The sequence below is a fragment of the Rhinolophus ferrumequinum genome, chromosome 12 (genome assembly GCF_004115265.2).
Source record: "Rhinolophus ferrumequinum isolate MPI-CBG mRhiFer1 chromosome 12, mRhiFer1_v1.p, whole genome shotgun sequence".
Lineage (NCBI taxonomy): Eukaryota > Metazoa > Chordata > Mammalia > Chiroptera > Rhinolophidae > Rhinolophus > Rhinolophus ferrumequinum.
Window position 1 is genome coordinate 64320591 of NC_046295.1, and position 15440 is coordinate 64336030.

A 15440-nucleotide genomic window follows, 5' to 3' on the forward strand; every position below is an offset into this window, starting at 1 on the left:
GTTCATCCAAATGCTGTTATTCAAGATTTACCTGTTATCTGGGTTGTCAGGGAGATGACCACGGGAAGTACAGAAGACAAAGCCTGGACACTGACACTGTAGTTGGTACCCGGACGCAGGTCCAAGCACATCTCAGGAGCCTGGCTGCTGGTAGTGATGTTAAAGATCATTTCCTGGGCAAATTCCTTTTGATACCATCTCAGGCCCCGAATGTGCAACTAAAACACAGAAAAGTTCACCAAGTGAATCACTAGCATGAAAGGTTCTGAGTGCCTAGATCCTTCCCTTTCCTGACCTATCTTGCTCTCTCCTCTAAAGTCCCTTCAAAAAGTGAAATACAACAGTAAGAAAATATTAGAGGTGTGTTAAGTGGGTGCAAAAATAATTGCGGTTTAAAAGGTTAAAAATAATTGCAAAAACCGCGATTACTTTTGCACCAACCTAATAATACCATAGTATTGTAGTTAGAATAGTATCAGTATAATAAATATACTTTAAATCAAAACGCACAAAAAGCTAAGGGCCCAACTTTCTCTTTCTGGCATCTTTCCTTGTTCTCATGCATACAATAGACACATACCTCTTCCTACTTAATTCTTTCTAATAACAGCTCATCTCACTGGTCCAGGACACTGGTGTGGAGAGACACACACATGCAAAAGCCATTGGATTCCTCCATGGGTCCTGCCTGAACATCAACTCTATACCAGGTTATATGCACAAAAAACCTCTCCTGGCTGTCTCACTAATCCCCAAGGTCTCTGTCTTCAAATATGCAGCGCAAGTGCCCATTTTCTTGTCTCTGATTGCAACTGTCACTATGAGTCTTCTATTTCTCATGGCAACTATATAAGTACATGTTTAGGTTTGTTCATAATTTTTAAACCTCCCACAAAAGACAAACACTCATAAACAGAGTAACTTTCAGTAACTTACTAAATACATCTCCTCTACACCAGCGGTCTTCGTACTTCTCCATCTTAAGCAGGTTTCATTAAATACTGAAATGTTACCAATAATCTGTTCTACTGTTGGAGAAAAAGAATGAGAAATCAGTTGACATCCTATACAAAAATACTACCTTTCAATTAAAACATTTTTCAAGGATAAACATTTACATAGGAAGATTGCAGCAGTATTTTAATTTAGAAATCAGTGGCAGCAGTCCCACAAACACCACTTTTACATCTATGTACTCAGCTTTGTTGAAAGATTTAAGATCACAAGATCCCCAGTCAGAGGGTTCCTCTTAAAAATTATTAAAATTTATTCACTGCAAACTCCCTTGGTTTACTAAGTTAAAACTGCAGCTCATTGTCCTGGCCTTGGGTAACCTCATTTATACAAATCAGGATCAGTTTTCAATTCTGAGCTGAGAGCAACATTTCAGCACAGAACTGATATCGCTCCTTGAGGAACTGAAAAAGCCTATCTCAAGCAGTCCAGCTTTTCATGACGGAAAGTGGGGAGGGGGCCCTCTTGGTTTGGGCTTCCTTATTTCTTGTGATCAAAGCACTCGTTGGCCTCTGCTCAGTTTCATGGTAATCAATCCAAAAGTTAGTCCAGATCTCCTACAGCAGAATATAGAGGCACTGCCCCAAGCTTTTTAACAATAAAGACTACTTATTCAACACTCTGCTATCAGAGGTCATTGTCTTCAATAACGATCTGTCCCCAAACTAGAAATAATAGAACAGACTTGCTGATAAGGAACAGTTTCATAGGAACACTGTGGTGATTAATACGTAATAGAGACAACTCCCAAAACACCTGAAAAAAAGAAAGTCTCCTAGGAACCAAGCCTTTATTGTGTAAGCCCCCGACCTGACAGGTTCCTACGATGAAGTCAAGTTGGTGGATGTGAGTGCTCTTTATGGATTGGGCAGCTTTGCCCATAGAAAACCAGTTCCCCAGGTCACACTCCATACTCCAAATGTCATAAGACAGAGTAGGTAAGAAAGTATAGATGGTTCAGGATAATATATATTTTCACTGCTGGTTACAGAAGATGGTTTTGGAGATAAGTAGTAGTGATCCAAGGCACCTCACCCTGATGAAACCTACAAAAATCAAATAACTTCAATACTATTTAAACAGCTCCAGACTATACAAAAGGTGAAAAGTTTCCTAGTTCATTCAATATGACTACATAATCCACATGCCCAAACTACACAAGGATGGCACAGCCCATCACTAAAAACACTATGCTAAACTCATTGATCAAGATAAATACAAAAATACAAAATAAAACGTTAACAAATAGAAGTACATTAAACAGCAGTACATTAAAAGAATAATACACCATGACCAAGGGAGATTTAATCCAGGAACACCGAGGTGATCGTTATTGGAAAAGCTATTAATAGATTAAAAGAGAAAAACCATATGGTTACTTTTATTATCATAGTGATTAATACATTAATTATATATTTCTGACTAAAAATCTTAGTAAACTAGGATTTAACTTGACAGAACAGAAACTCCTTAATTTAAAAGAGTACTTATTAGAAACCACCATCCTTGTAAAACATACCCCATAAAACAATGAAGCAATTTCTTGTAAAGTTAAGAACAATATAAGAATGCATGGTCTCATAGCTATTATTTAGCATTAGTCAGAAAATTCTAGACAATGCCAAAAGAAGCAAGAAAAAAAAAAGAGCTATAAATACCAGTAAGAAAGGGAACAAATGATGCAACTGCCAGTAAACCTAAGGGAATCAACAGAAAAACAAATATGAAACTGCTTGAAACTAGAAAAACAAGTACAAATAATAGGAGTCTGGCAAAGTGCACCTCAACCCAAGGACACAGAAAAACTAATAATGTTCTATATATCTGCAAGAACAAGTATGGTAGGCCCCCCAAAGATGTCCACATCCTAGACCCCAGAATCTATGACCATGAGACCTTACATGGCAGAAGTACTTTCAAATGTGATTTAATAGGAAGAGTATTCTGGGTTATCCAGATGGGCCCAATGTGATGGCAAGGGTCCTTATAAGAGGGAGCTAAGAAGGTCAGGGTTAGAGAGAGTTAAGGATGAAAGCAGATGTTATGCTGATGAGCTTTAAAGATGGAGGATGGGACCATGAGCCAGGGAATTTAGGCAGGCTCTAGAAACCGGAAAGGACAAAGAAATAGGTTCTGCCCTTGAGACCCCAGAATAAACACACCTTGCTGATACCTTGATTTTAACCCAGTGAAACTGATTTGGACTTCTGACCTCCAGAACTAGTAAATTTGTGTTGTTTTAAGCCACTAAATTTGCAGTAATTTGTCATACCAGAAATTGGAAACTAAAACAATAAATGAAAGCCAACAGAAAAATTAAAAGATTCCTATTCACAAGAAAAGATACCACGAACAAACTTCAAATACCTAGAAATAAATGTAACTAGAAATGTCCAAGACTTACATGAAGATTTAAAAACATTTTTTTTCCTAAAGGACACAAAAGAAAACAATAAAGAGAGAAACGCCACATCCTTGAATGGTAAGACTAAAAAGTGAAAAAGATGTCAATTCTCCACCAATTAATCTATAAATGGAATACACTTCCAGTGGAGATTCCAATGGATCTTCTCGGAAAATGATAAATTTACACATTCATTCAATGAATATTTAGAAACTTTTTTAGGGCTGAGGATAAAGTGGTGGGCAAACAAAGTCCCAACACCTAATGAAATTCATTCTAATGAGAAAGGCAGAAAGTAAACAAAAACAAATAAATAAAAATGTAATCTTGTGTACTGGTAAAGACTATGAAGAAAAGCATCGTACGAGGATCGAAAGGATGGTCAAGGAAGCCCTCTGTGGAGGTGACAGGTGAGCAGGGACCAGAAGGATGTCAGTGAGCCACAAAGAGTGGAAGAAGAGAGGTCAGACATAGGACTCCAAGGTCACTGTCCCAGAAGCAGGAATCAGCTTGGCACACTCAATCAACAGAAAGCAATTACTGCTAAATTCCTTTGGGAAAATTAATGAGAATGGCAAAGGAAAAAAATGAAATAAAAATATTGAAAGAGGACATAACCAGGTACCAATACCTATCATAAAGCTGTGTTTCTCAACCTTCTTTCATTATGGCCCCGCAAGGATATTTTTTTATTAGTTTCATGTGTACAAAACACTGTAATAGTTAGACATTTATCATTTATACCCCTCACAAAGTGATAACCCCCTCTCCCAGGAGTCTTTTTAAAAAGCGTATCTGTGGTATTAAAATTTTATAGAGGATGAGAGGTTAGGGGGGAAATGTTTTAAAATTGTGTTTCTATGTACTATATGTTTATCTATGCTTCATATATAAAAAGAATAATAGTTTTTGCTCCTCAAGAACTAATTTTTGCCCTGTAGTGGGTGATTTTTGCTCCACTGGGGGTGGTATCACCCCCACTGAGAATGCTCGAGTAATTAAACAGTTTGTTACTAGTAAGTGGAACAGTGGAACAGAGTAGAACCCAGAAATCAAAAGATCGATGCATGGGAATTTATATAAGATAAGAGTGGAATTTCAGATGAGTGGGAAATAAATTGAGTTGGGAAATAGTTATTCATAGAGAAAAACTCACATTAGATACCCACCTTGACCTAACAGGCAAAAAGGATTCCAGCTGTATTAAATTTTTTAACTAAAAAAAACACACTAGAAAAGAATATAGCTCTATCATCTTGGCTCAGAAAGAAATAATAAGAGAACTAGAAAATATTTTTAATTTGACTAAATAAAATCTTTCTTTATGGCAAAAGATATAATAACTCAAGTACGAAAGACAAACAACAAATTGAAAAAAACTGTAACATATTTGAAAAAGGTGATGGCCCTGATTTTTAAAGAGTACTTACCATGAAGAAAAATACCACCATCAACATACAAAAAAAGATCAATAAATAGAAAAAATGATTCATAGAACTGTAATAGGCCATTAAATAATCAAAGAGATACAAATTAAAATATACTTTTCACTTGTTAGGCTGTAAACATTAAAAAATTATAATCCTCGGTGTTGTGAAAGAGATGTGTGTGTGTAAATTGATACAGGCACACCTCGTTTTATTGCGCTTCACTTTATTGCACTTCATACATATTGCATTTTTTTTACGAATTGAAGGTAAGATCCTGCACCAGCAAAATTATTACGAATCACTGAAGGCTCAGAAGATGATTAGCATTTTTTAGCAATAAAGTATATAATTAAGGTACGTACTTTGGGGTTTTAGACATACTGCTATTGCACACTTAGACCACACTATAGCATAAACATGACTTTTAGACGCCCTGGGCAACCAAAAAATTCATGTGACTCGCTTTATTGCGATATTCAATTTATTGTGGTGGTCTGGAACCACCTGTATGGTACAGGTATGCCTGTACAATCTTCGTGGAGAAGAATGTATGAGGCTCTTTATCTTAGCAATTCCATTCTTAAGACTCAATTCTACAGAAATATCCTCTCCAACTATACAAACATACAACATATTTCATCAAACCTAAGATATCATTCTTGTAAGACACACCATTATTTTGTCTCATTAAGAAAAAAAAAATCCTACCAAGTAAACTGTGTCGTGATTATTTTCTTATCTTTTTTATACTGGTTGAAAGAGCTTTTTCGGACCTATAGAGACATTAAAATTTTATCATATATCATAAAACAAATATATAAGCAAAACTGATTGAGAAACTTCTAAAATTTCTTCATATTCAGTATATAACACTTCTCAATTACTTTTCAATTAAGAGTAATCAATAACTGTATTTGCTATCCAGAGTTTTGGTGGGGCAGTATTTCTTAAGTGTGCTCTGTTTTCTCCAGAATTTTCTTACGAGCCATTGACACCCATTGTGATGCTGACACTTGCTTTTTTATTGCTGTTCTTTTTCCATGGTGTTCTGCACATGTCATAGTGTAACCTTTCTGGAAAAGTTTTAATAGGCAATTAAACTCAAAAGGTTAACAGTACCAATAATGTCCATAACTGAATAAAAGTAGCAACACTATGACTAGCTATGACCAATTTGATGCAAACGTAGGTAATGATGATTATGTCCATGGCAACCACCTGACTGTATAACAATTGTAAGACTTCACAGATACTAAAATGTGGAATAAAAGTGCATCTGAGAATCAACAAAACATAATATATACAAGTATATTAATAGTAGCATTGCTGTAATAACAAAAATTTGACAGGCCCTAAAAATACTTCCATAGTGGATAAGTTATTAAATTAATGTACCTTCACACTGTAGAATATTGTTTCCTTTGAAGTGAATGAGATGACATTATATGAACTGGTATGGAAGTATGACCACAGAATATTGGAAAGCCAAAATTAAAAAATAAAAATCAAGATGAATGGTACGTATATAATGATTCTGTTGTTTTGTTTTGTTTTAACACACACACACACATGCACATACATGCATATATTATGTTACAGTAGTGGTAGGTCTGCAATTCCTTCTGCTCACAGGAAATGTCTCACTGGTTAAATTCAGTTCCATATTGGTCAAACAGCAACTCTCACACTAGGTCCCCTTCTCTCCATTGAAGAGACTTATAGTTTGCACCACAGGCAGGGTGAGCCCATTATGAGTTCATTGGGGAGAAAAGGGTCCCAATAGAGGACAGCTGGTCCTGAGTTCCTTCCTACACTGCTATCTGATCCTTTGCTATCGAAAGCACATGCCCTGTCTCTCATACAAATATTCTTTTTCTGGTTCATTTTTAATGGTCACTTTGTCTTCAGTCTCTCCCTTCCCCACCCAGAAGACCAAATGAATCTAAAATCCTGAAGTTGCAAATCCAGACCTGCAAGAATGCCTCAGAGAAGAGAAAACTTAGCTCTTCATTCATCAAATTCTTTGAAACTTTGTTTCTACTTCATTAATGTGGGTGAGCAACTCTGGACAAAATCAATCACTACTTCCTCTGTGCTCCCAAAGTATCTTACAAATACCGCAATTACATGGTATATATTTTATTACTGTTGATCCTGGTCTATCACCCCATTGAATTGAGAGCTCCTTGAGGAGAGAAACTCCTAGTGTCCAGGACAATGGCAGGCACAGCGTTCCTGGTTGTTTAAATGTAAACAATCAGCAATAAGGGAAAAACTAAGTAACTGAGAGCATGTTAACCCAATGGAATACAGGTGCTCTGAATAAGATATGGTTTCTGCCCTTAACATGTATTTCATCTAGGAGTTACACCCTGTATCAGTATAACAAAAATACAAGGGAGTATATAATAAATGTCATAAGGTAAATTATGTAATAGCTAACATTTGATAGATGCTTACTGTGTCAGGTAGTGACTGTGCTGGTTCTCCATAACTCATTTAGTCTCACAACAAACCCATGATCATTTTTACAGTTAAGTAACTTGCCCAAAGGCACAGAGAAAGTATGCAACAGATCTGAGATTTGAATTTAGATAGCATGACTCCAGGATAACTGTGCCAAACTCTTACCTAGATTTCTTCCTGAAATAGAGTATGGTAATTCAGAAAGAAGGAAACTTGCTTTCCACTAGGGAGATAGTGAAAGAAGGGAACAAAGGAAATATAGAAACTGAAGGAGAGGGAGGAGGTTCCAGGTAGGAGAAATAGCATGAGCAAAGATAGGAAGTGGAAATGTTAGCACTTAAGAATTTATTATAGCGTTCCAATTTGTTCAAGGATAACCACGGTCCCTTAAATCCACACCTCTCCGCACAATCTCCAAAATATTCGACTCTATAAGAAGAGCAAATAAAACCAATGCTGTCATCATAACTGAAAGGCAGAGAATACTACAAACTTTAGATTACTTTCTAATAGAAAAATAAATATCAAATTCCAGCAAAGCTATCTCTCGTATCTCCCACAACTCATTGTATATAGTTAGAAGGTTCTAGAAGAGCCATGTGAAAGAGAAGAGGGAAACAAAGGGCCCTAGAGTGAGCTAGATTCACTCCCAGAAAAAGAAATTCCTCTTTAAGTGGGTGAAAGCACTGAAAGAGAACTGATTTATATATAAGAGTACTGATGGGCCGGCCCGGTGGCTCAGGCAGTTGGAGCTCCGTGCTCGAGCACACGGTTTCAGGGAAAGAAGAGGATTAAAAGGAAGGAATTGGTGTTCTTGGGAGACTAAATGGTGATGGCGAAAAACGAAGAAAGGGGGAAATGAAGATCCTACAAGGCAAAAGAGAATCCCAAAACAGAAGAACACGCAATTCATCCCCACCTTCACCAAAAAACAACAAAAATATCCTTTAAAGAAACTGAACTTTATTCGATGACAGAAGAGGGCACTCTTAATCTACAAATCTTATTAACCCTCCTAAACTACCAATTCTGTCTATGGAATTAATAGACATTTTTTAAAAAAGAAAAGAAAGAGAAAATTATAATAAAAACATTTCAGATTGGGAAAAACTCTATGTTTTTTAAAAAGCCCATAAACTAGAAAAAAAAACGTAACCCACTAAACTGAAATAAATATCCTCAAATAAGCACTGGGGGTATGAAGAAAACACCTTGAGTCAGAAATTCAAAAACTCAGAACAGAAATGGACAAAAAGCAGGAAGGAAAAGAAACAAAAGTGTCTGAATTCAGGAAAGAAACAAAAGAAGACAAATCCATATAAGAAATAAAGTGAGAATATCATCATGCCCATAGAAGGATAGGCTAGAAAGAAAACTTAATAAAGGGATGAAGAAATACAGAAAAATAGCCAAAAAGAATTAAAATGAGTTTAAAAAGAAGTAAAAAGAATTAAAAAATAAAGTGGTTGAAATGGAACAACATACGTATAATTAAAGTCTCTAGAGAGGAATTGAAACAGAATTAACATTGAAAACTATCATCCAAGATAACTTCACAAAAATTAAAAATATAAATACTTAAAGGGCCCCCCAGATACCTGAGAAAACTCATCCAGAACAATCAACCCTGAAATTTATCCAAGTAAAACTATTAGACTTTAAAGATGAAGAAAAAAATCTCAGTGCCTCCACCTAAAGAAATAAACAAATAAGATCCAATAGCAAAATAATTTGGCTGCATCACATTTATCAAAAGCTAAATAAAAAGCAAGGCAACAAAAGGACTGAATTTTAATGAAACGCAAATCAAGAAAGTGTGAACCAAGATTTTTATATCCAGCCAAGTGATCTTTCAAGTATCGAGATCACAGAGAAGTTTTAAACATGAAAGATCTCAGGGTGCACTGTACTCTTGAGGAATCTACTAGAAGATGAGCTTCATCCAAGAGGTAATTATGGAAACTTCAGCAAAAAAATTTATGGTGACCATCTGATATATTAAACTGTAGATCTAAGACAAAAATAAAGGTGGGGCAAGGTGGGAGAATAAAATATAAATGGTATATGTTCTGATAAAGTAAAACCACTGAAAAATCGTAAGGAGAAGAAATAGAGAAAAACGAAAGCAGAATAGACTAATTTGAATGTCATATAGTCAATAAAAGAAAGGTAAAGTAGAACATTAAAAACAGACAAAATACATGGTGAAAAGTTATATAAGAAAGCAGAAAACAAAGCTACAAAGGCAACCATTAGAAAAAATAGATATAAACCTTCCTAAAAATAAATATATATAAATATACAAGTATGTAAAACATCACAGAAAACATATCACATAGAGAAAAAAAATGCAGAAAATACAACATAATACATATAGTGTAATAACATAAATAGGACAGAGTCCAAATACATCAGTCTTATCAATAACTGTAAACAGATTTAACTTACCTATTAAAAAAGATTTTTCAATTTGTCTCACAATGCAAGATCCAACTATATGCTGCATGTTAGAGGGATACCTAAATTAAAGTGTTTCAGAACAGCCACAGACAAAGTGATGGACAATAGTAGAGCAGACAAATGAAAACTATAAGAAAGTAGGTATTGTAATCCTGACATAGGTAGAATTCAAGTCAAAAAAACATTAAATATGGCAAAGAGGATACTTTTTAGTGCAAAAAGCCACCATTCACGATGCAGATAAAATGCAACCACCATTATAAAGCAAAAAAAAAAAAAAGCACAAGAAAGGAGACAATAAATATGCAAGCAGAAATTAATGATGCAGAGCAATATAAAATAATATTGAATGTCAACTGTAATTGTAATTTAAAAATTTAGCTCTTTGGGCTCGGCAGCAGAAGCGTGATGACCAAGGGAACATCATCATTTGGAAAGTGGTACCATAAAAAACGCACACGTTATGCTGCTGCTGTGGCTCTAAGGCCTACCACTTTCAGAAGTCTACCTGTAGCAAATGTGACTATCCTGCCAAGCAGAAGAGAAAATATAAATGGAGTGCTAAGGCTAAAAGACAAAATACCACCAGGATCAGTCAAATGAGGCACCTGAAAATTGTATACCGTAGATTCAGGCATGGATTCCGTGAAGGAACAGCACCTAAACGCAACAGGGCAGCTTTTGCAGCATCTAGTTCCTCTTAAGGATTTCAACGATTAGTCATGCAATAAATTTTCTGGTTTTAAAATGAAAAAAATTAAAAAGAGGGGGGAAAAGGTGAAGGGGAATAAGTGGTCCAAATGTCCAGGTATAAAACAAGTCATGGGGATGCAATGTATAGTATACAGAATATAGTCAATAATATTGTGATAGCATGGTACGGTGTCAGATGGTTGCTGGACTTCTCATGGTGATCACATTTTTAGGAGTACAAATATTGAATAACTATGGTATACTTGAAACTAATATAACACTGTATGTTAGCTATATTTTAATAAAAATAATGAAGCAGAGCAAGGGTCAGCTAATTTTTTTCTACAGAGGGTCATATAGTAAACATTTGAGGATTTCTGGGCCAGCCAGTGCTATCACAACTACTCAACTTGGCCTTTGTAGCACAAAATCAGTCACAGATAATATGTAAATGAATGGCTTGGATGTGTTCCATGAAACTTTATTATAAAAATGGGCAACAGGCCAGATTTAGCCCACTGGACATAGTTTGCTAATTCCTGATCTAGAGGAGGAAAAATATAGATCTCATTAATAAAACAAAATCGTGGCTTTTTGAAAATACTAATAAAACACACAAACAGCTACCTAACTTAATCTAGAAAAAAGGAAGAAAATACAAATAAAGAGAGAAATAATCATTGGAACAAAAAAAATTCAAAATTTAAATGAAACCACTTTGCAGACCACTATGCACATAATTTCAAAACCAGATAAATGGGTAATTCCTAACACAGTTTACCCAAATTGACCCCATTAGACACAAAAAGCTTAAACAGACCAATTTCCAAGAAAAAAAAAATTGAGAAAGTTATCAAGGAACTACCACAGAAAATCTCTAAGTCCAGACTATTTCATAGGGGAAGTATACCAAACTGTGTGAGGCCAGATAGTCCAAATACTGCATGAACTGTAATAATGAAGGACAGCTTCCAAATTCTTTTTATGAAGCAAGGAAAATACTAACACTTAAACATCATAAAAGTAGGACAAAGAAAGAGAGAAAACTATAAACGAATATCATTTATGAACATTGGTGCAAAAATACTAAAGAAAATATTAGGGAACAGAATCCAACAACATGACAGAATCCAACAGAATCCAACAATAAGACAGCATGACCAAGTGCGGTTTATTTCAGGAAGAGAGAGGGATGGGCAGACAATACACAAGAAGAAGAGAACAAGAGACAGAGAGAAATCTGAAATGATATCAAATCAAAAAGTGACAAGGAAATGAAATAGAGAAAACAAATTTTGAAGTTAGTTTTCCTTTGCATTGTATTAATGGATAGTTTAGACTAAGAAGTAAGTGATCTTTCCTCTGATTCCAGCCTAGGAAATAACAGCAATCTTGGAACCTCTTTTTCTGTACACGATTAGAATATGGCAGCCCTGAAAAGAATGAAATGAACCTATTGCCTCCAAGCCATTTATCACCCAGTTAGTGAAGGGCTTCAATTCTAAATAACTTATTCATCTTTATTTACCCCATGGGTATGGTCCTACCTAGATGGATCTACAATGTCTTATCTTATTTTTAAAAAGAATAACCACTTACTTTCCCTGTGTTTGGCATATTACAAATGACTGGATATTCCTTGCAAAATATACAGCCAATTTCTGGCGTGACCAACTGCAAATATAAGTTTCTCAGGCTTTTGGTTTATGAGAGAAGCAGGCTAAATTCAGACATAACTCTTCGACCACAGAATACTGTTATAATATTTATCATTTTGTGGGAAAATACAGAAAAAAATGTTATTGATGGTCTTTATTATCTTTTCTTCAGACTTCGCTTCTGTGAACAGGAAGCAGTTATAGGGAAGTATTATACGATCACCACGGATCTCAAATTACGCATGCTGTTAGAAAACCTGCAATATAAACCACCTTAACAGTTATGGTTTTCTACCAGGGAACAGAGGAGTGTTCTGTCTCCCCTTCTTTTGATTTTTTTTTTTTTAACTTACCAACACTATTTTAGATGTAACTAAACGCATGCAATCCTCTGCTACAGAGAACAAGAAAACAAGCATTCTCTTATTCATAAATGACATGGTTTTAAAACCTCCAATTAGGAACAGTCCAAATAGACAGTTGGCTTTGCAAAGTAAATATTATCAGGGAAAAAAATGGCTACAAATCAACTATTTTGAAAGCAAAGTTACTATTTTTATAACTGCTCTATAAATAGCAGTATCATTATTATCCTTTCGTTGTCCTTGATGTACATTCTGTAAACAGTTTATCTTAGAGGAACAAGAATATATAACTGTTCAAAGTTGGGAGTTTTACTGTTATTTTGTTTCTTAAAATAAATTTGGTATCTGGTTACAACTACCCTGAGATTTTCAGGCTAAAAGTACGTGATCATATTATACGAAGAGAAATGTGGGGGGTTCAATCACTCATTCATCTATGCAAAGCAGATTCAAACAACGCCCTTTGGTCAGTTCCCCAGGCTCAGCCTCCTGGCAGAGGAGGACAGCCTTTATTCAGACACAGGTCCTTGTTATTCAACTGGCAACACAGAACAACGGCTTCCTGGGTACCGATGAAAGATAACAGTCTCAAAGTCAGCACACCGAACATTTATCGAATCTGAGTTGAGAGAAACAATAGGAAGAAAACACTGCTTGAAAGACATGGATTCCAGTCATTCCTTTAAATAATCTAAAACGACCCAATCCTAGCCCTGAATCAAGCCAGATCAGTAGAACACAGCATTTTTCCTATTCCCAGGCATCTTTCCTTGTCCACTCCACACTGAACTGAGCTTTTCTATAATATAATGAACCATGTTATGGGGCAATCTAAGTAACAGCCTCATAAAAATCCTCCTAAAACATTGTTCATATATTGCACTATTTATGAAACCCCATGGAATCAGAAATTTCTATCTGATCTTAGTGTTGAAAAATTTGTACTTCTCCACCAAAAACATTGCTTTGTTGTAAACACACTGACAATGTAATGGCCCCCTTTCTGACTGGAGGGGTCAAAAACATAAACCTCAATTTGGAAGTCACTAATGAACAAGTAAATAGGTTACAAGGATACGAATTATTCTTAATCTTATTCCTACACCTTTTTTTTTTTTAATGTTCCTGACTTTGCTTTCATTTTTATTTACCTTACATATCTAACTTATTTTCTCTTAATTTATACACCCATGCAGGTCACCTGAAGTAGTTTCTAGAAAAAAAAGATGGTAAACAAATAAGTATTATTTTGTGTTTTTTAAATCTATATTTAATATTAACGTAATAAGTCACAAAGGAAAAGATCAATAGATTTCACTGCATAGAAATCTAAAACTTTTATATGTCAAAAACACCATAAACAAAATTAAAAGAAACTATAAAACAGGAGAAATGTTTGACACAAATAATAATTATACTCTTACCGTATGAAATAACTTGTATATGTCAATAAAAACCACAAAATTGACTAGATAAATGAAATAATGACGTTAAATAAATCAGTGAAGGAATTTACATGTTGAAATACCTAAATTTGAAGGAACTTAAAATTGATTTCCTAACACAAACTCCTAGAACTAGAAGAAGGCTATTACAGAGGTCAACTACCTTGCTCCAGTGTGTTAAAGGTTGCTTTTCACCTGTCTTCCCATTTCCATAAAGGAAAGGACAATTTTGGCCTCTCTTCACCACTTCCTCCTCACTAATCCTCAAGGAAGGAGCAATAAATATGTAATTGGACTAGTAAGAGACTTTGTTCCTTATGTCACATTTCCTAGTGAGTGGAGTTCATATATTACAGGGCAAGAAGCAGATTCTAGCTCTTTGGGACCTGCCTGTGTTCTGGTACCAGGGGCATGTGTGTCCCAGTCTTGAAGAGGTAAATAACCAGTCTCTGCCGGCTGCCCTTTCCTCAGCTTTTCAGCCCGAGACTGGGTAAGCCATGGGAGGTTCCCTTGTAGTTCTAATTGCCCATCCTTCCAGTGGGGAAGGGAGTAGGAAGCCCCACTTGACCACATATCTAAGCCTCATTCTCCAATATAACTTATACTGGAAACTGTTGGGGGGGGGGGGTAGTTCCTGGAAACTTGCCAGGGCAATAAAGTTGATACTTTACTTCTCGTGTGTCAGACTGTGAAAAGGAAGGGTAAGATTTAGTCTCTCCCACCTGCAAAATGTGTATACACTGACTGTGACTCTGAGTTTATAGAAAGATACAAGCTACCACAGAGGAGCAAAGCACCATGGGGGCACAGATGGAAGAGCTTCACTAAGGTGTAAGGGGTTAGGCCAATGCTACTCAAAATGTGGACTGGCAGCATCAACAAGGCCTGGGAACTTGCTAGAAATGAAGTTTTGGGATCCCCACTCCAGATTAAATTAGAACCTCTAGGATGCAGCCCGTGAATCTGTGTTTTAATAAGCTCTCCAAGTGATTCTTATGTTTGCTAAAGTCTGAGAAACACAAAGAGGGCATCAGTGGAAGATATGGGGAGATTTTAGAGAGCATTTTGGGGAGCTGGACATTAGCAGACAACACTAGATTAGCTGCACCAAATTCTGTTCCTCTGTGTTTGGAAGAGAGAGAACTATGAAAAGACTGTATCTATGGTTTGTCTATAGGCTCAGGAGTCACCCTAACACCATAGGCTCTCAAATTGCTCTCAAAGTTGTTTTACAAAGAGAGCCAGCCTGGGGATTCTACAGCAGAGATTCTTCTTGGATTGAAGTACCGTGTTTCCCCGAAAATAAGACCTAGCTGGACCATCAGCTCTAATGCATCTTTTGGAGCAAAACTAATATAAGACCTGGTCTTACTTTAATATAAGAATGGGTATAATATAATATAATACAATACCAGGTCTTATATTAATTTTTGCTCCAAAAGATGCATTAGAGCTGATGGTCCGGCTAGGTCTTATTTTCGGGGAAACACAGTAGATAAAAACCC

The 15440-nt window shown here is 35.8% G+C and overlaps 1 protein-coding gene and 1 pseudogene across 7 annotated transcripts in view; one reads left to right on the plus strand and one right to left on the minus strand.

Annotated features, from left to right (window-relative positions):
- SUSD1 (sushi domain containing 1) overlaps positions 1 to 15440 on the minus strand; it is a 115278-nt gene that overhangs the window by 42813 nt on the left and 57025 nt on the right. For 6 of the 7 annotated variants that reach the window (XM_033123694.1, XM_033123693.1, XM_033123696.1 and 3 more), the window contains 2 exons: positions 937 to 1028; positions 32 to 218 (listed from right to left, as the gene is read on the minus strand). In XM_033123694.1, coding sequence (XP_032979585.1) covers positions 32 to 218; positions 937 to 1028 — 279 coding nt within the window. The remainder of the gene's footprint in view (positions 1 to 31; positions 219 to 936; positions 1029 to 15440) is intronic. The other variant, XM_033123692.1, reaches the window with a different exon arrangement.
- On the plus strand, positions 10183 to 10478 carry LOC117032296 (60S ribosomal protein L37-like; annotated as a pseudogene).